This window comes from Thamnophis elegans, chromosome 10 (genome assembly GCF_009769535.1).
Source record: "Thamnophis elegans isolate rThaEle1 chromosome 10, rThaEle1.pri, whole genome shotgun sequence".
In the NCBI taxonomy this organism is placed as follows: Eukaryota; Metazoa; Chordata; class Lepidosauria; order Squamata; family Colubridae; genus Thamnophis; species Thamnophis elegans.
The window spans coordinates 6,569,438-6,594,789 of record NC_045550.1 but is presented as its reverse complement, the minus strand read 5'-3'; the positions used below and the strand labels follow the sequence as shown (position 1 = coordinate 6,594,789).

Sequence of the window (25,352 nt, the reverse complement as noted above, 5' to 3'; positions counted from 1 at the left end):
GGGAAGTGGCAGGTGAGGCGGGGGCGGGGCTTATCCGGCATGGCTGGTGGGGGTGCCGTCTTAGCGGGCGCCAAGGGGGTGCTGTTGGATATTAGCGGGGTGCTTTACGACAGCGGGGGCGACGGAGGCGGAGTCCCCATTCCTGGATCTAGAGAAGCGGTGAAAAAGTAAGTGGGAGGCCTGCAAGCAACGGGCTCCGAGGCATTTTGGGGGTGCAACAACAACAACCCCCCCCCACCAACTCCTCCTTAACGCTGTCGACCGAGCAGGTCCTGCTAGTGGTAACCTCGCTCTCTGCAGGCTTGGGAGCTCTTCCAGAAAGGGCGCGGGTGGGGTTTGTGCAACCTATACAGGGGTGGGTTTCAAAAAAAATTGGAACATACTCTGTGGGTGTGGCCTCCTTTATGGGAGTGGCTTGCCGGCCATGTGACTTGGTGGGAAGTTGCTTGCCAGCCATGTGACCTGGTGGGAGTGGCTTGCCAGCCATGTGACCTGGTGGGAGTGGCTTGCCAGCCATGTGACCTGGTGGGAGTGGCTTGCAGGCCATGTGATCTGGTGGGAATGGCTTGCTGGCCATGTGACCTGGTGGGAGTGGCTTGCCGGCCATGTGACCTGGTGGGAAAGGCTTGCAGGCCATGTGACCTGGTGGGAGTGGCTTGCAGGCCATGTGACCTGGTGGGAGTGGCTTGACGGCCATGTGACCTGGTGGGAGCGGCTTGCCGGCCATGTGACCTGGTGGGAGTGGCTTGCAGGCCATGTGACCTGGTGGGAGTGGCTTGCAGGCCATGTGACCTGGTGGGAATGGCTTGCCGGCCATGTGACCTGGTGGGAGTGGCTTACCGGCCATGTGGCCTGCTGGGAGTGGCTTGCGGGCCATGTGACCTGGTGGGAGTGGCTTGCCGGCCATGTGACCTGGTGGGAGTGGCTTGCCGGCCATGTGACCTGGTGGAAGTGCTTGCCGGCCATGTGACCTGGTGGGAGTGGCTTGCCGGCCATGTGACCTGGTGGGAGTGGCTTACCGGCCATGTGACCTGGTGGGAGTGGCTTGCGGCCATGTGGCCTGGTGGGAGTGGCTTGCAGGCCATGTGACCTGGTGGGAGTGGCTTGCGGGCCATGTGACCTGGTGGGAGTGGCTTGCCGGCCATGTGACCTGGTGGGAGTGGCTTGCAGGCCATGTGACCTGGTGGGAGTGGCTTGCCGGCCATGTGACCTGGTGGGAGCGGCTTGCCGGCCATGTGACCTGGTGGGAGTGGCTTGCCGGCCATGTGACCTGGTGGGAGTGGCTTGCGGGCCATGTGACCTGGTGGGAGTGGCTTGCGGGCCATGTGACCTGGTGGGAGTGGCTTGCGGCCATGTGACCTGGTGGGAGTGGCTTGCCGGCCATGTGACCTGGTGGGAGTGGCTTGCGGGCCATGTGACCTGGTGGGAGTGGCTTGCGGCCATGTGACCTGGTGGGAGTGGCTTGCTGGCCATGTGTTTTTTCTCTCCCCCCCCCTCTCCTTCCTTTTGTCTCTCTGTCCCTTTTTTCTTTTTTTCTTTCATCTCTCTCTCACTTTTTCTTTCTTTTTCTTTTTTTATTTATTTCTTCCTTTGTTTCTTTTTCTCTCTCTCTGTGTTAGTCTCTGTGTGTGCGCGCGTGCGTACGTGTGGCAGTGGTGGGTTTCAAAAATTTTTGGAACCTACTCTGTGGGTGTGGCCTCCTTTATGGGAGTGGCTTGCCGGCCAGGTGACCTGGTGGGAGTGGCTTGCCAGCCATGTGTTTTCTCTCTCTCTCTCTCTTTCTCTCTCTCTCCCTCTCTCCCTCTCTCTCTTTCCTTCCTTTTGTCTCTCTGTCCCTTTTTTCTTTTTTTCTTTCATCTCTCACTCTTTTTCTTTCTTTTTCTTTCTTTCTTTATTTCTTCCTTTCTTTCTTTTTCTCTCTCTCTGTGTCAGTCTCTGTGTGTGCGTGCGTGCGTGCGTGTGGCAATGGTGGGTTTCAAAAATTTTTGGAACCTACTCTCTGGGTGTGGCCTCCTTTATGGGAGTGGCTTGCCAGCCAGGTGACCTGGTGGGAGTGGCTTGCCAGCCATGTGTTTTCTCTTTCTCTCTCTCTCTCTTTCCTTCCTTTTGTCTCTCTGTCCCTTTTTTCTTTTTTTCTTTCATCTCTCTCTTTCTTTCTTTTTTCTTTCTTTCTTTCTTCCTTTCTCCCTCTCTCTCTCTCTCTCTTTCTCTCTGTGTCAGTCTGTGTGTGTGTGTGTGTCTGTGTGTGTGTGTGTTAGTGGTGGGTTTCAAAAAAGTTCGGGACCTCTTCTGTAGGTGTGGCCTGCTTTCCGGGTCCACTGGTGGAACCTCTTCTAACCGGTTCGGTAGATTTGATGAACCGGTTCCACTGAATAGGTGCAAACTGGTAGGAACCCACCTCTGAACCCGTACCACCAATTGCAGATGCCGATCTGTTACTATCATTCAGTAAACCGGGGTTTATTGGGGCTCAGCCACTCGGCGTTACATTCGCATATTGGCGCCAAGCTGCACACCGTGAGCTCCAAACCACATCTCAGGATATCTTTGGAGATTCTCAGTCATTCAGATCATGGTTGTCCCCAAAGAGGCAACTGGACTTTCTGGGTTTTTTTTTCCTTTGAAGACATTTCACTTCTTATCCAAGAAGCTCCTTCGGCTTCTTCTTGGATGAGTTGAAGAAGCTTCTTGGATGAGAAGCGAAACTTCTTCAAAGCAAAACCAGAAAGTCCAGTTGCCTCTTTGTAAAAAAATAAGTATCTTTGGGACACATGTGAGGATGGTTTACATAGCATTTTAAACTCAAGTCTTTTTTATAGTTTGCTGTGGGAGTATTTTTTTTTTAATCCCTTGCAATTAAGTCCTTCTTGCGGTGTTAGTTAATAACTCATTCTACCAAGTCAAAGTAACTATGATTTTATGGAGAGCTTTTATTAATCCGATTTATATCCTGGTGCGAGCAAAACGGACCCTTGGTGGCTCACGGTAACAAGCAAAACATGGTAATATCCCACCCTCCCCAATAAATTATAATTACATTAAAAAATAATAATGTGGAATCCTGCACCTCTAGTTTCTTTCAATGGGAACTTACTTTGCTCTGATCAAATAATATATGTTTTTCCACATGGCAAAGAAGATAATGCCGTTACAGATAGTCCTTGACTTACGAATCACAATTGAGCCTAAAATTTCTGTTGTTAAGTGAGTTTTGTCCCATTTTACGATCTTGTCACAGTTGTTAAGTGCCTCACTGCAGTTGATAAGTTAATAACTTGGTTGTTAAGTGAATCGGGCTTCTCCCATTGGCATTCTTTTTTTCAGTGCCATTGTAACTTTTGAATGGTCACTAAATGGACTGTTGTAAGTCAAGGACTAGCTGTATTAAAATGCTAATAATCTTTTAGTCCATTAGACAGTAGCTAAAGGCAAGTTCTGTGTGCGCGCATCTCTCCCTGATGTGTTTAAGATAAATTATTTTCTGCTATATGCCAAAGCATGTACCACGGAAGTAGCAACACCTACAAGAGCCGAGGTGGCGCAGTGGTTAGGGTGCAGTTCTGCAGGCCACTTCAGCTGACTGTTATCTGCAGTTCAGCGGTTCAAATCTCACCGGCTCAAGGTTGACTCAGCCTTCCATCCTTCCGAGGTGGGTAAAATGAGGACCCAGACTGTGGGGGGCGATATGCTGACTCTGTATAAACTGCTTAGAGGGGGCTGAAAGCCCTATGAAGCGGTATATAAGTCTAACTGCTATTGCTATTGCTATTGCTAAGATTAATCTGAAGTTTAAGTTGGCATTATTGTTGCCCTCTAAATGGATAATGCGGGATCGTCTTGATTGGCAATTTGTGCCCGTTGACACAGCGGGACTTGGTTTTGAGTAAATAGCAAGGTGGGGAGAACTTTCCCAGTTCTCAACCAGTTTTATTAACACTGAACATTGGAGAAACCTGCATTTCCCCCTATTAATTTTGTTGGTGTATATCCATACATGTTCAGGAAGAAAAAGAAAAGATGGATATTACTTCTTTGTTGTGTATCAGGCATGAAATCCTTTTACCTTCGTTATCGGTTCGGAACTGGAAACGTGTTTGTTTGTTTTATTGTTTTATTACTGTATATACTCGAGTATAAGCCTAGTTTTTCAGCCCACTTTTTGGGCTGAAAAAAGCCGCCTCGGCTTATACTCGAGTCAGTGAAAAATTTGCCCGAAATGGAGGAGAAAAAGGGGCGGGGCCATGCCGCTGGGTGACACTCGTGAATGGCCCAGTGCCCCTGTGAGTTTCCCCTCCCTCTGTGTCAGTTTGCCGCGCAGCGCGCACCGCACCATCCCCCCTCCTCACGTTCTAATGTAATGCAGGGCTGTCTTACGATTCCCCTTCCTCCCCCTCCTGCCGCTCTGCAACGATGTCCCACCTCCTCCTTGTTATGGCAAGCAGCCACATAGCGATGTCCCACCTCCTCTGGTACAGTGATCCAATGATAGGAATCACTGTGCCGTGTGTCATAGGAGGCGGGACATCGCTCCCGCGGCTGCACGGGACATCATCATCACAGCGGGACATCAGCATCATGAGGTGAGTGAAGTATTTCATTGAATACACCGCTAGTTTACTGTTTTTCTTTGAAATAAATATTCAAAAACATTATTGGTATCTATTTTTATTTTTGAAATTTACCGGTAGCTGCTGCATTTCCCACCCTAGGCTTATACTCGAGTCAATAACTTTTCCAGTTTTTTGTGGTAAAATTAGGTGCCTCGGCTTATATTCGGGTCGGCCTATACTCGAGTATATACGGTAGTTCTGTATGCCGCCCACTCCCGAAGGACTCCGGGCGGCTCACAATAAAACAGGGAACAACGTGCACAACGATGTGCTTGCTTCGCATGCACGCAGCGCTACTGAGCATGCACAGAAGGTTCTACGCATGCACAGAGTGTCCGTGATGACGGGTGGGTGGAGCTTCTTGCCACCGCTACTACCGGTTCACCCGAACCTGCGCGAAACGGCAAAATACCATCTCTGCTCTGTACATATGATGGGGAGGCATAGAATGGAGGACTCGTCAATATTTTGAACTGACTCATCTATTGATTCACACACACACACACCCCTTTTTAATGAAGCATTGGCAGAATTTGGGGTAGAGCTTTTTCTGGCCAGATTCTGTCCATTTTAAAATTTGATTTTTCTTTTTTTGCCTCTCTTACTACATCCAATTTGATCTTGCCCTGATCAAATCCAAAGAGTGGTTATACTGACAGATAAATGGAGCCCTGACCCCGTTTCATATTTCTTTTCCAACATCTGATGGGTTGGAAAGAGTAACATTCATACTGTAGCTTTTCTTTTGCTTTCTTATACAGTAGCTGCTTTTATTTAATTAAGTTGATGCCCCCTGGATACATTAGCTAAAACTTCAATCCTAAAATAATTCTTCCTAATGGTTACAGAAGCCATGTTAGGGTGGCTGTCCACATGACAATATATTGTCGTGCCCCCCCCCCCTGTGTTATTATCCAGGCTTTTTTTAACAGAGAAACACTATATATTCCTGTTTTATCATGTGGGAAGTTATCATCCAGCCCTCTCCCAGAAAAATGAAATATCCTAGGAAATATTGAAAAGGCAGAATATTTCTCTGGATATGAAAAGAAAGAAACATGTTTTAAAAGACAGAATAGTTGCCTGTAGCTTCCTGCCCATCCCCACTGTTAATGGCCCATTAAGACAGCCAAGCTAGTCCACTTTACATAATAAAGACTTCTGCACTGCAGCCCCAGGGGGGATGGAAGTAAAGGCATGATATTATTGGCCCTTTACTCAAATGACCTCATGGCATCTGAGAACTCAACCAAACCTGGATTCAAAACACAGCCCAGAGAGTTGCCCCTGCATGGCCCCATGGGAGTCTTGACAACCAATCAGAATACATTTCTTACACAGGAACAGGAAACAAAGAGGTGGGACTGAACAGGTTATAAAAAGCCTAGCAAGCCCCTCCCTCGGCCCTTCTCTTCTTCTCCACCAACATTGAAGCATGTGATCCCCTTTTCTGTTCAGGGCTCAAGCCATGTGGCCCTGTCCCACAATAAACCATCTTTCCAAGCAGCCTCCATGTCTCCAGTGTCTTTTTCCCCACTTGGAGCCGAACCCAGAAGGACATTTCTTTCAACAATCACTAAAATGTAAAGACTATTGAATTCTCATGAATTACATCAAGAACAATTATGTTTGTCCCTTTTTAGCATTTATTTATATAGAGTATAATCAGTATACTCTGCTAATACTGGACAAATGTTGCAAGTTATCTAAACCAAATTGACTTGTTTTAGCACCGTGAGGCTTTTTAGGAGCCTATTTCACATATTTCTTTAATTTTGATTTTTCTTCCCTTTCCTTCCATATTTTGAATACAAGATATTGCTTATTGTTTGTGCTGTATGTACTACATTTTATAAGTACAGGCACTAAAATATTAAGCCATACTTTACAGATAAATTTAAAAAAAAGTAGTGTTAAGTTATGTTGATTCAAAGTTTAACAGGCTAGAATCTTTCAGTTAAATGCAAGATGTTGAAATTCTGGAAATTAGCTGATCCTAATTCTTTATTTGGGATTAATATTTAATAAATAATTTGTCCTATGCCCTTATTTGACCCAAGAAGAACACATGCTGTTGCATCTTTAGAATCTGCTTTCACATGCTAAACTAATCATTAACTTCTTAACTCCCAAGAAGTTAAATCAGGACACAGTAAAATTCTTATGGACTAAATCTGCATTGGTAGAATTGGAACTGAAATTTACCTAAAGCCATCTCAATCTTTCTCCTATTATCTTGGTAATTCTTATAGCTTAAATATGAAAACATGAATATCAGAATTTATAATAGTGTTTGTTCAGCCGGAAGAAACAAAACAAACATTGGGAAGTTTTGTTAACATTTCTCTTGAATTTATGTGGTTAATTTTGTTAAAAGTGCCTATCATCAGCTGTCTTTTCCACTGAAAGCATCACTATTAATACCTTTGCATCAAAAAGTATGTGTTGAGATCTGTAACAGCCATATATATATATATATATATATATATATATATATATATATATATATATATATATATATATTATAAATATATGATAGCAGAAGTTATTCAACTTTTTTTTCTTAACATTGAGTTGACAAATACTATATGATATATGCATACATGAGTCCACATGATTTTTCCCTTCTGTCTCATAAAAAACTGTTTTTATGAAAAGAGCTATATAAAAGAAAAATCTTCCAATAAGTGCATTGTAAATTAAATATATATAATTAGCATATTATTTAATAGTAGCTTGCTCATCTGCTTAAAGCCTATCATTTGAAACGTATATATTTTATTAGGAAAGAACCTTGTGACTAAAAGCATTTCTTTCTTTTTCTTCTTGCTTTGTGTTCAAATAAGCTTCCATGCAAATCTTCTCCTTCTTCCCAGCATCATTCCTGAACTATAACAGGGTCCACTTTAAACTTCCATGGACGTAAGCTCCACTAAACCTCTTAAGACACAGATAAGAAAGTGTTCTTAAAAATCAGATTAAAGCAGATTTTTAAGCAACCGTCAAAATGTAGTGATTTGTGCTGGAAGGAGAAACCAGAGTGGGAGTCGAAATAAGGCCTTTTCTCTTTATAATTGATTACAAGAGAAATAATCTTTTTAATATGCATTTATTGTTTTTGACAGAGTGCATGCAGTTGTGAGAATAACCAGTTGCTGAATTTTAAATAGTAAATTTGATAATTTAACATAGATAATCTAATTATTTTTAAAGCAGCTGATCTTCAGCTTAAATATCATGAATGTAATACTTTGCTGGCAAACATACATTGACTTATTTGATGGACAGTTCTGTTTAAATTAAAAGGGCTTTCTTTTTGTTTGATACTAACAAAGGTTTTTGTCATTTCCCTCTTTGTTTTAATGTCTTCCAAAGTGGGTAATATGTAAAAATAAATTTCAGTAGCGAAGTTGCTACAGACAATCTTTTTTTTCTTTTCTTTTGGAACATATATTGATTGTGTTAGCTTTCAATAATTTGTTACGAAGCGTGGCCACACTCTCTGTCTGCTTTGCTCTTTCTAGCCGTTAATTGTATGGACATTTTAGGGTGACAGTCACAGGAGTCCCTCTTTAGTTGAAAGCCTCAATTCAATCAGCCACAGCATCTCCTCTGTTCTGTGCCATTATTGCTCTGATGGGTTTAGTGAAGTAAGCGATTTGCTTTTCATGTTGGAACCAGCCAGGAGTTGCCCAGTTGCAATACAGAAGGTGGTTAAAGAGCCATAAAAATACCCTGCTTCAGACTTGTTATTTGCATTTACAGCTGTGTGCTGATAGCATACCTATTAGCATATACATTTGAAAAGCCCGCAGCAGTTGGGCATTTACAACATCCTGTTGTTTGACCCTCATACGGCATCTGTTGGCGCAACTTTCAACGGGACTCTTTAGAAGCGGAACGGAAATCTAGAGCACCATGACATGGTAGAGCAGCTGGATGGTCAGGTTAGAATAAGATGCCTGCAGAGTTTTACAAGGGCAGGGTTGCAAAAAGAGACAGCCCAATTGCAATTGTAAAACAATTTAAACATTTGGGGTACAAAAAGGGGAGAAATAACCTCATGGAGAAGGTATGGATAGTCTTGGAAACCTCTTTATAAAGATATTCCTGCAAGTGGAAGAGTTGGAAATAGTTGACATGTTTAAAAAAATTAAGGTTGCTTTGTTACAATATTTCCTATTTAAACGTGTTTGCCAATTTCCAAACATTTGTTTCCAAACTATTGGACCCTATTGGAGATGAAGCCTAATTTTTCCTGCTAACCCAAATGTTTAACTTGTGCTGTGAAGTATAACAAATTCAGTCAAATATTGAATAACAGCTACATGGCAGAAATATACATATACATATACATATACATATACATACACACACACACACACACACACACACACATACATACATACATACATACATACACACATATATTGTATTTGTGCTGATAAATAAAGGGAGACTTTATTTATTTATTTTATTTATCAGCACAAATACAACATATGTAACAAAAAGGCAACAGTAAAAATATTGGGTTTCTGCCTGTATGGTCTCTTGTGACGAGCCGAAGGACAGAGAATGGAAGTAGTGATCTTCCTCCCATATTTGGGCATACCGGCGGTTGTAAAATCAATCAATCTATCTATCTATCTATCTATCTATCTATCTATCTATCTATCTATCTATCTATATATATACATACATACACACACACACACACATATATACACACACATATATACACACACACACACACACACACACACACACATATATTTTAAAGGAAGAAAAGAAAAACCAAAGCAGGGGATTAGTAAGGATAGTAATGCATTTCAGATAAGACATAGCCCTTTAGTATTCTTTTTAAATATTTTCTTATTTTAGAAAGAGCAGTAGAATTGTGATTATGGAGGACTCAATAATAATGGTTATTTATTTACATAGATTTGACCATTTTGTAACATACCTTGCTGGGGTATCTCATTAGAATTACTTAGGGTATGTAGCACAGAATTTTGAATATCAAAATTATCAAACATGTTAGTAATCTCTAGGCTTAACCACTACAGTCGCTTTGTACTTAGCAAACCTGCCATTATTTATAGTTGACAAACCACAGTTTGTATAGAATGTGCCTGCTAGATTGGTTTTTGGGGTAACACAACAGGGCCACTTCACACATATATTAAGAGTGTGTTGTGTAATTATATAAGCTGCCGGTTAGTTTGCAGACAATAAAAATATAGGTGAAAGGATTCAATAGATAGAAATAACATTAAATTTGCTACACTTAAGGTTATTTAAAGGCAGCCAATTTATCACTGCTTACATACTAAATAAAGGCAGCATCAAAGAGGTAGCTTTATTTACCATTGGTTTGATTGGCAGTACATTTTAATGACTTTTTAATGAAGAGTTTTATTCAATAAAATTTATTATTAAATGTACAGTACTATAAAATGTCTTAAGGCTCCGGGAAATTGGCAATTTAAATAGTCACCAAATAAATGTTGCCACTTCATGTTTTTCTAAATGGGAATCCATTATTGCTTACTTTCAGTCTAAGTAGGCATTTTTGTTATATCTTAGCTTACTTTCAGTCTAAGTAGGCATTTTTGTTATATCTTAGCTGAACTAGATAAAGGACTACTGGTAAAAATGGATATATGTGTGTGTGTGTGTGTGTGTGTCTATGTGTATAAAGGACTACTGGTAAAAATGGATATATGTGTGTGTGTGTGTGTGTGTGTGTGTATGTGTATAAAGGACTACTGGTAAAAATGGATATATGTGTGTGTATGTATGTGTGTGTATGTGTGTGTGTATGTATGTATGTGTGTGTATATATATGTGTGTGTGTGTGTGTGTTTTATTTATGCTGATAAATAAATAAATAAAATAAATCAGCACAAATAAAAAAACACAAATATAACAAAGGCAATAGTAAAAATATTGGGTTTCTGTCATGATGGACTCTTGTGACAAGCTGATTGACAGAGAATGGAAGCAGTTAGCTTCCTCCCATAGTTGGGGCATACCAGGGGTTGTGACTTTATATATAAAGGGAAACTAGCATAGATCTATTTCAAGCTATTTAGCTCTCATCAGCTAGCCATACCCTTACTGGGAATCAAACCTGGGCTGTGTTACATATCAGGCAGTTATATTAACCACTAAGCCACAGGCTCTCTTCCTTTATCAGCTGGGCCAGGGAAATAGGTATGTATTGTGTCACAACCCCTGGTATGCCCAAATATGGGAGGAAGCTTACTGCTTCCTCTTTCTCTGTCTATCGGCTCGTCACAAGAGACCATCACAACAGAAAGCCATTTTTTTTTACTGTTGCCTTTGTTACATTTGTGTTGCATTATGTATATACATACATACATACATACATACATACATACATACATACATACATACAAGGAAGTTAACCAAATAAACTTGGAAGATTTAAATAAATAACACAGCAAAACAAAATAATAATTATAATATCCAGTCCTTATTTACTATGTTTGTTTTCAGTTACTCCAAGATAAATGGTAAATATCATTGAACGATAGCTTTGGTATTCTAACATTGCTTGCCTGAGAATTTACTGTGGATGACTCCTGTTGTGGAGTCTCATAAAATGGCACTGTTCTCCCAATTAAACAGTTATGTATGATCTTTTGTTTAAAACGCATCACAGTAATTGTCAATTACACCTGCCAAGAGAGTCATCTCGGTTCTTCCACAATTGGGATAGAGTTAATCATCCTTATTTGTGCTTTGTTGTCCTTGCAGTAATTGGTAAATTAGCCATTAGCTCTTGGGTACAAAAACATATATCTGAGTTATGGCAGCATTATAATCAATCAAGCTATCCCTGTAATATTGTTATATTATTTTTTTTAAACTATGCATCAGCTCCCTGTCTTTTTCTTACTGTAAGTTATACTATGAGCCATAGTGGCGCAGTGGTTAGAATGCTGTACTGCAGGACACTTCTGCTGACTGCTGGCTGTCTGGGATTTGGCAGTTCAAATCTCACCAGGCTCAAGGTTTCCATCCTTCCGAGATGGGTAAAATGAAGACCCAAATTGTTGGGGGTAATACGTGACTCTGTAAACCGCTTAGAGAGGGCTATAAGTGAGATCCCACAGAGTGGGCCTCCTTCAGATGCCGTCAGCCAGACAGTGTCGGCTGGCGGCTCCCCGGAGGAGGGCCTTCTCTGTGGCTGCTCCGACCCTTTGCAAAGTGGTATATAAGTCTGTGCTATTGCTATAATTTTTGCATGGTTTGAATGTGGTTGAGCACATAATTTTAATTGGTTGGTTGTATCCTGTCATCATGCATACATATACAATTATTTTTTACCTTCTTGAGTTAATTACTTCAACTGGTCCAGAATGCGGCCGCACGAGTGATTGTGGGTGTACCTCGATACACCAACGTTACACCTATCCTCCGCGAGCTGCACTGGCTTCCAATCAGTCTCCGGATACGCTTCAAGGTGCTAGTTATTACTTATAAAGCCCTTCATGGTATTGGACCTGGGTACTTGAGAGACCGCCTGCTGCCAATTACCTCCCAAAGACCCATTAGATCACACAGGGCCAGCCTCCTCCGGGTTCCATCCACCAGCCAATGTCATCTGGCTACGACCCAGGGGAGGGCCTTCTCTGTTGCAGCTCCGGCCCTTTGGAACGAACTCCCCGTGAAGATTCGGACCCTCACCTCTCTCCCTGCTTTCCAAAAAGCCATTAAAACCTGGCTGTGTCGGCAGGCCTGGGGTTGATGAGCTCCCCTCCCCTCTCGACAGGTGTGGTTGTTGGTCATTTTAATATGTGTATTTTGTATTTGTATGTTTCCCCTTCCCGTTTAAGTTGTTCGCCGCCCTGAGTCCCTTTTAGGGAATAGGGCGGCATATAAATAAAATAAAACTTAAACTTAAACTTAATAGAAAAACTAGGGCCGGTATTGTGTAACTCTGCTATGCCTGTCCCCAATATCAGGAACTTTGCATGCTACAAGGCCTTCCATAGAAATCAGTGGTTTCAGAAATCTGTGTCAACACACTTTAAATTTCAGAATTTTAAGAATTGTTTCCGAATACTTATATTTTACACCTGTGGCCAGACTAGGTCACATAGCTCTACATGGGGCTGCCCTTGAAGAGTGTTCGAAGACTTCAGTTAGTCCACAATGCAGCCGCGCAAGCGATAGTGGGTGTACCTAGGTACACCCACGTTACACCTATCCTCCGCGAGCTGCACTGGCTTCCCATTGGTCTCCGGACACGTTTCAAGGCGTTAGTCATTACTTTTAAAGCCCTACATGGTTTAGGACCTGGCTACCTGAGAGACCGCGTCCTGCCATTTACCTCCCAAAGACCTATAAGATCACACAGACTAGGCCTCCTCCGGATTCCATCTGCCGGTCAATGTCGGCTGGCGACTCCCCGAGGGAGGGCCTTCTCTGTAGCTGCTCCGGCCCTATGGAACGATCTCCCCGTGGAGATCCGGACCCTTACTACTCTTCCGGCCTTCCGCAAAGCGATTAAGACCTGGCGGTTCCAGCAGGCTTGGGGCTGTTGATTTATCCAGCCCCATTCTAAGCTATATGAATGTTGTGAAATTTTAATGTCTGCTCCTTTTAATTTTTATATGTTCCCCCTTCCTGCTTTATCTGTAAGCCGCCCTGAGTCTCTCGAGAGCGGGCGGCATACAAATCCTAATAAACCGTAAACCATAGTACATTCCTCATACAAACAATACCTTGGGGGATTGTTGAAATGTAGGTAAGACTTCGAGTAGAATTAATACTGAATTACAAGCAGATGTTTTCTTAGTGAACTAGAAAGGAAGCTGTGGGATAGGAAATCTGCCTTAGGGCTGACATATCAGAAGAACTAGGAAGATTGTGTAGTTCAGATAAAATCTTAGCTCAATGATAACACTTCAAAGAAGTCCAAAATACTACCCTGGACAGGAGGGATTCACATCAGAATCTGACAATGCTCTGAAAAAAACTAGATATTTGTTAATACCAGACAGATGTTTCACGCTATGCTTCAAATCATCATTTGGAGACTACAGATAGTTGGGTTCTCAATAGCTTCTGATGGGGAAAACATGACCCTTTCCTCCATAAAACTAATAAAGGTTACAGGATATGACTAAAGGATCAGGGTTCCAGTTCTGTGTTCAGGGCACAACAAACGAATAGTAATTGCTATATTTACTGAAAGAAATCTATGTTTCTTCTGAAAGAATTCTCTTTAAAATTGGAGGGCGAGAGCTCACATGTTCCCCTTGCATTTGCTGTCAATATGGTAATTCTATTCTTCATTTTGGGGGAAAGGATTGTCTTCAAGCTTCTTTTCATTTAGACATGATATGAATGGGAATTGGAAAGGAGCAGTATATTTTTGGTGCATATTTAAAAGAGTTCAGCAGATTAACTCAAAATTGGAAGTTTACTACAGGCATTTGAGAATGAGCTGTGCCAACGTTGACACAGAAAGGATGACTATGAGCAAATTTTGATTTTGATCAATGTCTCTTTTAATTTGACATGTTTATGTTAGGCCTTTTTTAAAAAAAAACTGTAGATTCTTTTAGATTGAACTTTGTTAGTAGTTTTCTCAGTTTCTTTTCTTCTTTTTTTTTGAATTTTCTTTTATTTTAATTGAACAAAAACACAGAAAAAGAATCATCCTTCATTACATCTTGTAGAAAGCGTGTCGATTGGTTACAGATAACCTTCGTGCATTTCTTCCACAGTCATTACTTATAGTTCATATTAGATTATGCACTTTAAATCAAAAACCTTTGTATATCTTACAATCAATGTACCACAATTCTCATTTGAGTACAGTTATTTGAATGTGCTTTTACCTCAAATCATTCATACTTAAAGACACAACCACATAATGGCATTCATTAGCTATTTCAAAAAATCCTCCAATAACATTACACCTTTATAGCATCTTTTAAGTAAAAGTCAATTAATAAAGTTTCTAACCCCCCCCCCTTTCCCCCAACTCACTGTTTAGAATTTACATCCAAGTTACTTTTGCCAATACCATAGCATGTATATATTGTTAAACAATGTCCGTTGATATTTCCTTATTGTTATTATAATTGGCTAAAAATCATTTACTATTTATGTCCCCTCTCCTCTCATCAGACCCCCCCCCAAAAAAAACCCTTACACCTGTATAACAAGATCTAAATAAAAATTTGTTTAAAAAAATTTATAGGTCTTTTTCCCAAGTCACAATTTGCAATTTATATCCAAATTTCTTTTACTAGATTGCCAATACATGCATATATCATTAAGCTATATCTATTATCATTTCATTATTGTTATTATAGTTAATTAATTGTTAGCAAATAAGCATTTGATAACAATCTAAAACAATCAAAGAGTTACAAAATTCCTACTTATTAATCACTAAAATCAACTAATTTTTTATTATCAACTTTCATTGTCAACCTGCATCTTTCCAGGAACAAAACAGTCTTATCTCTCTTGCCAATTGTGGTGTCAGTCTTCTTTTTATCTCCTTTATAAGGTTTTTATAGACTTCTCTCCGCACTTTGTTACTTGAAGGATCTTTCAGATAATCTGGTTGCCCACCAGCTGCTACTAAAATTAGCTTGTCTTCGGTTGTCAATCTTGCTTCTGGAAAAATTTCTCTTCTTAAGTCCATCATCATTATTATTTTTTCTCCTGTGTCCTGGAATCTGGGGTAGAGGTCCAATTCGTCGAATTCCCTTTTCCATATTCCCTTCTTTCCACTTTCACCCACATTTGCTCCATTAATAAATTCATCTATTGTCTTATATTTATCTTCTATATCTTCATTCTCCCCTTTAATTTTTGGGGCTCCAACCCCATCATCTTTTGCTGTGAGAAAGACTAGTCTTTCCAACTTCTTCTCAATTCTCCCATATCCTTCCAATAGATTTTGAATTTCAGCCAAGATATTAGGAATTTTAGGGTTTTCTCATCTGAATATTGATCCATGTTTCCAAAACAGAAGAAATAAAGAAAAAAAAACCCAATAGCCACTGCCACTCTAGCCTTCCAGGCCTCTTTTATTTTTTATTTTAGATTGACTTGAACACAAGTTATTTTATGCTCTTCAAAGGAGAAGGGTTCTGTTCCCCCCCACTTTCTTTTCCCTGCCAAAATAGTTCTCAAAGGCACCTGTGAAAACAATTCATGCCCTTGGCTCTTTATCAGTTTCTGTAAACAAGTTTCAAACCCTTCAGCTACAAAGTCAGTGAAATCAAAAAAGGAAATAAAAGAGATACGTTGTTTCAAAAACCCCAGCCTCTGATCTCCGAGTGGCAGTGTGCTACTTTTCACTTTCTAATATTTATCTCTGGCTTAAAGGATTTCTTTAGATTTCTTTTAGTGAAATTTAATAACAAGTAATAGGAAGAATTGTTAAAATAAGAAGGAAGGTTTTAATCCAGAAGTCAAAAAATAAAGCAACAAAAAGCAGAAGAAAAAAAATCAATCCATTCACTTTAAGAGGAGAAATGAGAAACATTGCGAGCACTTCAATCCACAAAGAATAGTTACAAAGAAAAAAAAAGCTTTCCACAGCATTCCAATTAGGGTTAATTTCACCACTCAGTTCTTTTGCTTAGGGATCTAATTTGGCTTTAAAGAAAAATTCCTTTGGGCAGTTTTTCGCAAAATAGAAAAAATACCTCACCAGATGGACTCACTTTCTTTTTTCACTTCCTTCCTTCCGGAGTGTCCCGATTTCATCAGCCAGGGGGCTGCCTGTTTACCGCCGGCTTGAAGCACTTCCCTTGGGTCAATCAGGGACTTTGCGATATCCCTGAGACCAACAAGGCTTTGTCTTCCTGATCACTGTCTCTACGGGACGGTTTAGGTCTCAATGGACCGTCCAGTGGCAAAAGTGTCAATGGCGGTCTCGAAGTATTGAGACCGCACATTGTGACATCGTGACATGGCTCCTCCTTCTGAGTTTTCTCAGTTTCTGAGGGCACATGAGGCATTGCCCTGTCAGCTCCGGCGCGCATGCACGCGCTGGCCAGCTGATTTTTGGTTGTTTTTCGCCCTCTGTAGGCTTTCCTGAACTTCCCGAACTTCCAGTTTGTACATTGGGCCGTTTTTCTCTCTCCGGGGGCTTCAGGGAAGCCTCCTGAAGCCTCTGGAGGGAGAAAAACGGCCCAGTGGGCAACCTGGAAGTCAGGAAATGAGCAATTTCTGGCCTCCGGGGAGCCTCCCTGCATGCAGGGAAGTCTGTTTTCACCCTCCACAGGCTCCTAAAAAGCCTCTGGAGTCTGGAGAGAGCAAAAAATGGGCCTTCCGGTCTGACCGGAAGTCAGCAAATGGTCTGTTTTCGGCCTCCTGGTGGGGGTGGTGAGAAAGGCCTTTTTCTCCCTCTCCAAACTCCTAGAAAGAGGAGGCCGAAAAACGGGTCCACCGTGCCATTACGTGGCAAAAGTGTGGGGAGGGGTCATGCACGCATACGTGAGGGGAGGGCGCTTAGAATTCTGGGTGTGGGCATACACGAGCCTCCCCGCGCTCCCCCCACTTTTGGCACGCAATTGCAAAAAGGTTCACCATCACTGGAATAGATGATCTTGAAGATATTCATATCCTAATCCCAGAAGGACTTTAAAGAAGTCAACCCTTGAAGCACATTCAAAAGCAAATTGGTGATATTGTTCCAAAAGGAATAAACACAGAAAACCTTCATCATGAATTGTTTAATTGTGATAATCTCTGGGTTGAAAAGAACTACAGTTGATTGAATCTTTCTCTGTTTTTTGTTGGAAGGCATTAGCTAAGTGATGATTAAAATGGGGCAAAGAATTGCTTCTTTTCTGTTAGTCCCTAGTTAATTGTTTACCAACAGATGCTCTTTATATACAAAGTGTAATAATGATTTCACAGTGGAAGTGTTGTATTGAATTCAACTGGCTTTTATAGATTATAATTAGCGACTTCAAAGGCAAACAGCAATCCATCAGTATGAAACAAAGGCCAGTGTAATACGATTACTGGATTATATTATCCATAAAAATGTGATTAAGGCAGCTCATAATAGTAGTAAATGACAAATTCATTTCCTGGGCTGCTAACACAAAATAATAACTCAACTGTCAAGGTTCATAGAGAAAAATAAGGAAAGACTTTCTAAGTTGTGTGACTGCAAAAATAAGCTTTTTCATAAAATGTACAGCTAAATCCTCATAACTATGCTGGACATTCAAAGATCAGGGGGCTAGTTGGTGATTTTTTCAGCATTATTCACAGATAATAATCCCTAATAAAACTAAGCAACTGGGCAACTATTTTCATGCTTTAAATTAGAAAATAATAGGTTCAAAGGAACAATTTGTGTATCCTTGTCAAAATTTATCTGTGAGTTTTCCAGTTGCCAGAGGCTACACTTGTTAATATAAACTACTTGTAGAATTAGTTTCTACCTCATGCTGTAATTGGCTTCTTCCTAAGAGGGTAGTTGATTATTTTTGGTTTCTAAACAACCATGCTGGATGTTTAGATGTCAGCTTTGCACAAGCATGAAAAGCTAGAATATAATATTTAAAATATATTAATTTTCATCTGTAATATTTTCTGTTGACTAGTTTTTTGGGTCTACTTTAGTAACAGAACACACACTTTAAATGAAGGGTGCACACATTATTTTGGACTAATGGTTTCCCGGGAGAATTGGGTAATCTCATAATCATGAGGCTAGGATAAAAACAAAATTTGATTTAATTTCATTAAAATGTAATTAAAAATCAAATGAATTATGGTGTTAATATAATTGTGCCCCTATGTATTTAATTTTTCCCTTCTGTCACCAATTATACATTGGTAATTGGGAAATAATTGACAATCTAATAACTACAATTTGGTGACCACTTTAGAAGGCATTTGGAGAGCCTGTAAGGTCTTATAAACCACAAATATTGGTCCAGATTAAAGGCCTAATTAGTCTGACATCCTTTCTTATTATACTAACCATCCAGTTTCCAAGGCAGGGATTGTGAAAGTGTTATTCCTTTCTTGTTATAATACAGGTATTGAGCCCAAAATTTTGAGCCCAAAATTTCTATTGCTAAGTGAGATATTTGTTAAATGAATTTTGTCCCATTTTATGACCTTTCTTGCCGTCGTTGTTAAATGATTCACTGCAGTTATTAAGTTAGTGACATGGTTGTTAACTGAACCTGGTCTTCCCATTGACTTTGCTTGTCAGAATGTTGCAGAAGGTGATCTCATGACCGTGGGGAATGTTGCAACCGTCGTAAGTGTGAAAAATGGTCCCTGACGTATTGGTTTTTCACCGTGACCCGACAAATGCACGCATGACAAAAGCACACCGACAAAACTGCGGTGAGAACACCGTGACATCATAAATGCGCCCACAATAATGCACCGACAAAACCACGCCCACAAAAGCGTGATTTAAGTTAAGGTAAGGGTTAGGGTTAGGTTCAGGGTTAGGTTCAGGGTTAGGTTCAGGGTTAGGTTTAGGGTTAGGTTTAGGGTTAGGATTGGGGTTAGGGTTAGGGTTATTAGATTGTTATTGCTTGTTAAAGGTGCGCTTTTGTCGGCGCGCTGTTGTCGGCGTGCTTCTCCGCACATTCGTCGGCGCGATTTCGACCTCGCGGTTTTCTCACCGCGGTTTCGTCGGCGCCCCTTTGTCGAGCACGCATTTGTCGGTGAACCGATTTTCACCTGGCAGGATTTTGCTGTCTTTCATGGCAGCAATTCATGATATTTGCTTATTTTATTTAGATCTATTTTTAAACAAGTAGATTTAGTAAATACGTAAATAACAATTCCAACACGGAGGTGCAAGAAAGATTTGAAGCATAAAACCTTATAAAATTATAAACGAGATAAAATCATAAAATATCTGAAACATGGCCATGAAAGAATGTGGAACATCTCCTGAAGCTGCAGCAGAGATTCAATTGAAAAAAAAAACCCCACACATACACATTTTCAGCTGGTGTAAAAGCAAAATGACCAAATCAAATATGGTTGGTTTCATTTGCATGCTTCAGACGTGAAAATGATAAATAAGTTATTTGTTTATATTGTCACAGCTGTACCCAAACTCTGGCTTATCTTTTTCTGGCTGCTTTTGTAAATGTGTGTGTTGTTTAGTGACATCATTCTAGAGGGACTCAGATGATGACTGCATAATCAAGATTAATACATAAAAAACAGGAAGGGAAAGAGGGAGGGAGGGAGGGAGAGAGAGAGAGAATGGCTTTTTCGGATTAACATTTTGTGGGTTAACTTCCCAATTTATATGGAATTAGTGGCATCCTGAATCACTCAAAAATTCTGATAATTGAAGAATGTACTTTTTAAGTTTCCTACACTTTTTTAAAAAAACTAATAAAATCTCCTGGGAGGTCAAAACTTCAGAAGAGCCGAGGTGGCGCAGTGGTTAGGGTGCAGTACTGCAGGCCACTTCAGCTGACTGTTATCTGCAGTTCAGCGGTTCTAATCTCACCGGCTCAAGGTTGACTCAGCCTTCCATCCTTCCGAGGTGGGTGAAATGAGGACCCAGACTGTGGGGGCGATATGCTGACTCTGTAAACCGCTTAGAGATGGCTGAAAGCCCTATGAAGCGGTATATAAGTCTAACTGCTATTGCTATTGCTATTCAGAAAGCATTTCCATACACTGTAAACTTTCAGAAATCTTTATACAGTAATACTTATACTGTATGCTATGCTATGTTGCACTGTGTAGTAATTATTACTACTACAGTTTGCTTCCAGCTCAAGCCTGGGAAGCTAGCGGATTTGGTTTCTATTTCTATATTAAAGCAGGTATCCGCACAAAAAGTACATTCTTCAATTATCAGAATTTTTGAGTGATTCAGGATGCCACTAATTCCATATAAATTGGGAAGTTAACCCACAAAATGTTAATCCGAAAAAGCCATTCTCTCTCTCTCTCTCTCTCTCCCTCTCTCTCTTTCTCTCCCTCTCTCTCCCTCTCTCTTCCCCCCCCTCTCTCTCCCTCTCTCTCTCTCCCTCCCTCCCTCCCTCCCTCCCTCTCTTCCTGTTTTTTATGTATTAATCATGGATTCCTGAGTGCTGGGTTTCTCTGAATGTCTGTCAATGCAAGCTATTAGCATCCGAGAGGGAATATTGGACTTTGAGTAATGCATATGCACGTAGGATAACATTTTTAAAAATAAGCAAATAAATGGAAAGTGGAGATAGTGAGATTTTTTTTTAAACCGAAGGTGCCCCTCCGTTTGAAAGTCTGCTTCCTAATCCCAGTATTTTAGAATATCCTTAGGGAAAAGGTAGATTATCAAGAAGGAAATGGAAGTGTCTCTGTTCAGAGAGTAAATCGAGAGATTAGTTAAAAAGCAAAACATTTGCAAGCAACATTGAAAACAATAAATAAAGCTATTGCACATCACTCTTTTTTTTCCCCAAGCACAATTTTCACCAGCAAGAGGGGTTTTGATTTCCTTAATGTTTTGGGTTGGGCGTGAAGGAGATGTATGAAAATATTTTAAATTTCAGCGAGAAGCTGTCTCTGAAACCAGTTCTTTGAACTGACCTTTACCTCATTCTGACAGAACAGGACAAGAATTTGAGTGACAGTGTCCCACAATGCAATTACTGTGCGTCAGATGAGCTGGTCCCTTACAAATCACCTCGAACTTTACACATCTGCTGGCTGTCAGCATCTGCCAGGTTCATTCACCCGAAAATAATGAAAAAAAAAACTCTCATTATTGTACCATAACAGGTAAAGTGTTAGGACAATTATTGGACATCCTCTGTGACCTTGTACAGTCTTAGCCAACCGCCCTTGCCAACGTTTTTGGGGGGGTCAGCTTATGGGCATGTTAAATATGAACCCTGTTTTTGCCCTCTCGTGCTGCACGACATAAAGGTTGTGACAAAAATTGGCAGATGGGGAAGAGAGATAGCAAAGGATCATGTTAAAGCACTGCGGCTTTCTAAATTGCTGCTTGTGGCTCCTTTGCCAAAGCAGGATGAAAAGATTTAGACTTAACAGCTAAGGTGAATTTATTTGGAAATTTGGAGACTGAACATCAGAGCTTGTGTTCATATTAGCATGGCAAATTGTGTTTATTTCATTTGCCTTTATTTCCCTGTAGCTGAGCAAATACTAAGTCATAGTTTGTGTTGCCATAATTTGCTTAAATAAGCAACAGTTGGCTACTTTCAGAACACATAGTTTAATAGTTTACTTTATTTGTATGCCGCCCTTTTCCCTGGGGGGACTCAGGGCGGCTCGCAATTTAAGGGGAAGGGAAGAACAAACAAGTTACAAACATAAAGACAATACACCGTTAAAAAGCGCAACAGTCATACCATTCGAGTGGGGTTGAAGTCTTTAGCCCCAGGCCTGTCGGAACAGCCAGGCTTTAAGGGCAATGCGGAAGGTCTGGAGGGTGGTGAGGGTACGAATCTCCACGGGGAGTTCGTTCCAGAGGGTCGGAGCAGCCACCGAGAAGGCTCTCCTCCGGGTAGTTGCCAGTCGACATTGGCTGGCTGATGGGATTCGGAGGAGGCCTAATCTATGGCTATAAACATGAAGAATAAAACATTATGTGATTCTGTGCACTGAGAGTAAGTTCACTAAATCGACTAAAAAAATAATAATTATAGATTATCATGATATGTGACCCTAGCCTATGCACATCTTTGGTCTTAATAGCAACAGTAATGGCACTTATTTATGTATTTATTTATTAGACTTATATACCACTTCATAGGGCTTTCAGCCCTCTTTAAGCGGTTTACAAATTTTTTAGCAAATTGAGTCAGCAACTTGCCCCCACAGTCCGGGTCCTCATTTCACCCACCTCGGAAAGATGGAAGGCTGAGTCAACCTTGAGCCGGTGAGATTTGAACCACTGAACTGCAGATCACAGTCAGCTAAAGTGGCCTGCAGTACTGCACCCTAACCACTGCGCCACCTCGGCTCTAGACTTAGACTTATATACCATTTCATAATGCTTTACAGCATTCACTAAAGGATTAACAGAGTCAGCATATCGCCTCCACATTCTGGGTCCTCATTTCACCCACCTCGGAAGGATGGAAGGCTGAGTCAACCTTTACAGCATTCACTAAAGGATTAACACAGTCAGCATATTGCCCCCAACAATCTGGGTCTTCATTTTACAGACCTCGGGACGATGGAAAGCTAGTTAACATTGAACCAATCAGGATTAAACTCCTGGCTGCGGGCAGAGTCAGTGTGCAATACTAGATTCTAACCATTTCACCACCGCGGCTCAACTAAAACAATAACAGGAAGGAGTACCCTTATAACGGATGTTCTTGATTGAGTCCTGGATTGCTTTTTCGTCAGTTCATTCCTAGTTTGGCAAAAGATTAAAAAGGGGCAAGGGCAGTGGTGGGATTCAGCCAGTTTGCACCATTTCGGGAGAACCGGTTGTTAACTTTCGGAGCAGTTTGGTGAACTGGTTATTGGAAGAAATCATTAGGGCAGAGAACCGGTTGTTAAATTATTTGAATCCCACCACTGGGCAAGAGGTCCTGAATAATGCAAAACAGCCTGAGATGAAAAAGTATATTGAAAGCTTAAGTATGCATGTAAAATAGAAATGACATTGAACAGACTATATGTGAACTAAAGGTTTGGAGGGATTCAACTCGCAATTTTCAACCTTACTTGTCTTGATATAAAACATCATTCTAGGGCAGTGCCATCTCCTCTCCTCCCAGAAGGGGCAAGGCAGTCACAGGCAGCATTAATTAATTATACAGAATGATGTTCCTCCTTTTGAATGGGGAAAACATTATTTAGTTTATTTGGATTGTATTTTTACTTCCCAGGGAACTTAAGGGACCAATGTACTTCACCATGTCTTCTGAGAATAAAATGATGATACACACCTGTATAAAATGATGATACACACCTGTATATAATAAACTATTTATGTTTATTTTGGGGCTTGCAGCCAGTCTGAGCCGAGAACTGATAAAGTGAGTTCCTTTTAAGTTGTCTGCCTGTCGTCTGTTAATGAGCGGAGAAGGGGGGACAAAACTCTTTGTAAGAGTTTTTGTTTGGTATTCTGTTAAAGTCTCTGACGAGATAACAGAATACCAAACAAAAACTCTTACAAAGCAATGCACTTCTCCAAGTGTCTCTCACAAACCATGACCGATGAATCCTGAACGAATGAATGAACGTTGATTCCTGCAACCAGGGCGTGGCACCATCCATCCTTTTATCACCAGAATACGCCACTGACGAGCCCCAGCTGCATTGTCAATCTTGCATCCCGAAAAGACTCACAGAAGACGTCTGCTGAGTCACAACACACACCCTATCAAATAAATCAAAATATACATTAAAAAAACATTTGTGGTTATCATTTTATACTATTTGTGATACTTATCAAATCAACCCTCCCCAAGTACTTCTTTAAAAATGTAGCTTCACTGTAGAAAAAAACAGTTCATGGTCATTTAAAATACTGAAAGATGTCATCTGGTTTCTTCTTTTTGTATTATTTGCCTTTCCTAATCACAGGTATGTGAATTATCAATTACAGTTAGTGGTTAATTGCCCTTCATAAAGATAGCTATTCTATTTTAAATTAGGCAGTTAATATATTATAACTAATAGCATCCACTTGTATATTATAAATATATCTTCACTGATTGGAGCAACGAATGTGAGAATTAGTCATGAGCTAATGAAGCCATTGGATAAAGAAGGATAACGTGTACCTAGGGAATAATTATTGTTAATGAATTATGATGTGACCTTCTCAGAACAATGAACAATTGGAGCAACAGTTAAGATGACAGGACTTCACATCTGTTATTCCAAATATAGGGTAAACTGGAATATAAGCATAATCAACATACACATGCCCAGCTTCACACATACTCACAAACGAAACAAATATGCTAAGTGGAATTATATGCAGTTCAAAGTACTTCACAAATCTCAGTTATATTTTCATATATTTGCTGGATTACTGCAACGCGCTCTACATGGGGCTACCCTTGAAAAGCGTTCGGAGACTGCAACTAGTCCAGAATGCAAGCCGCGTGAGCGATATTGGGTGTACCTAGATACACCCATGTCACACCTATCCTCCGCGAGCTGCACTGGCTACCTATTGGTCTCCAGACGCAATTCAAGGTGTTGGTTATCACCTTTAAAGCCCTATATGGCTTAGGGCCAGCATACCTGCGAGACCGCCTACTGCCACACTCCTCCCAGCGGCAGGTAAGATCCCACAGGGTGGGCCTCCTTCAGATGCCGTCAGCCAGACAATGTCGGCTGGTGGCTCCCCGGAGGAGGGCCTTCTCTGTGGCTGCCCCAACCCTTTGGAACGAACTATCCCCAGAAATCCGGACCTCACCCACTCTCATGGCCTTCAGAAAAGCTGTCAAGACCTGGCTTTTCCGGCAGGCCTGGGGCTGTTGACTTCATCGTTGAGGTCCAGCCCCGACTGAAATGAATGTATCTGTGTTGTCTTTTTTAACTTGTCTATTTTATTTTTATTTTATTTTATTTCCCCTCTTTGTAAGCCGCCCGGAGTCCTCCGGGATTGTGCGGCCTATAAATAAACTTAAATTTAAACTTAATATATTGAAAAAAACTACTACATGTGAAACTTTGCCTGATTCTATGATTGCCTGATTATTTTTTAAACTTAAGTGAGCACAAAGAAACGTGGGCCAAATCAAATTA

The 25,352-nt window shown here is 40.8% G+C and overlaps 1 protein-coding gene across 2 annotated transcripts in view; it reads left to right on the top strand.

Annotated features, from left to right (window-relative positions):
- The window catches only part of LHPP (phospholysine phosphohistidine inorganic pyrophosphate phosphatase), a 175,087-nt gene continuing 149,735 nt past the window's right edge, over nucleotides 1-25,352 (top strand). For both annotated transcript variants that reach the window (XM_032225636.1, XM_032225637.1), the window contains exon 1: nucleotides 1-167. In XM_032225636.1, the coding sequence (XP_032081527.1) occupies nucleotides 40-167 (128 nt within the window). In that variant the 5' untranslated portion in view covers nucleotides 1-39. The remainder of the gene's footprint in view (nucleotides 168-25,352) is intronic.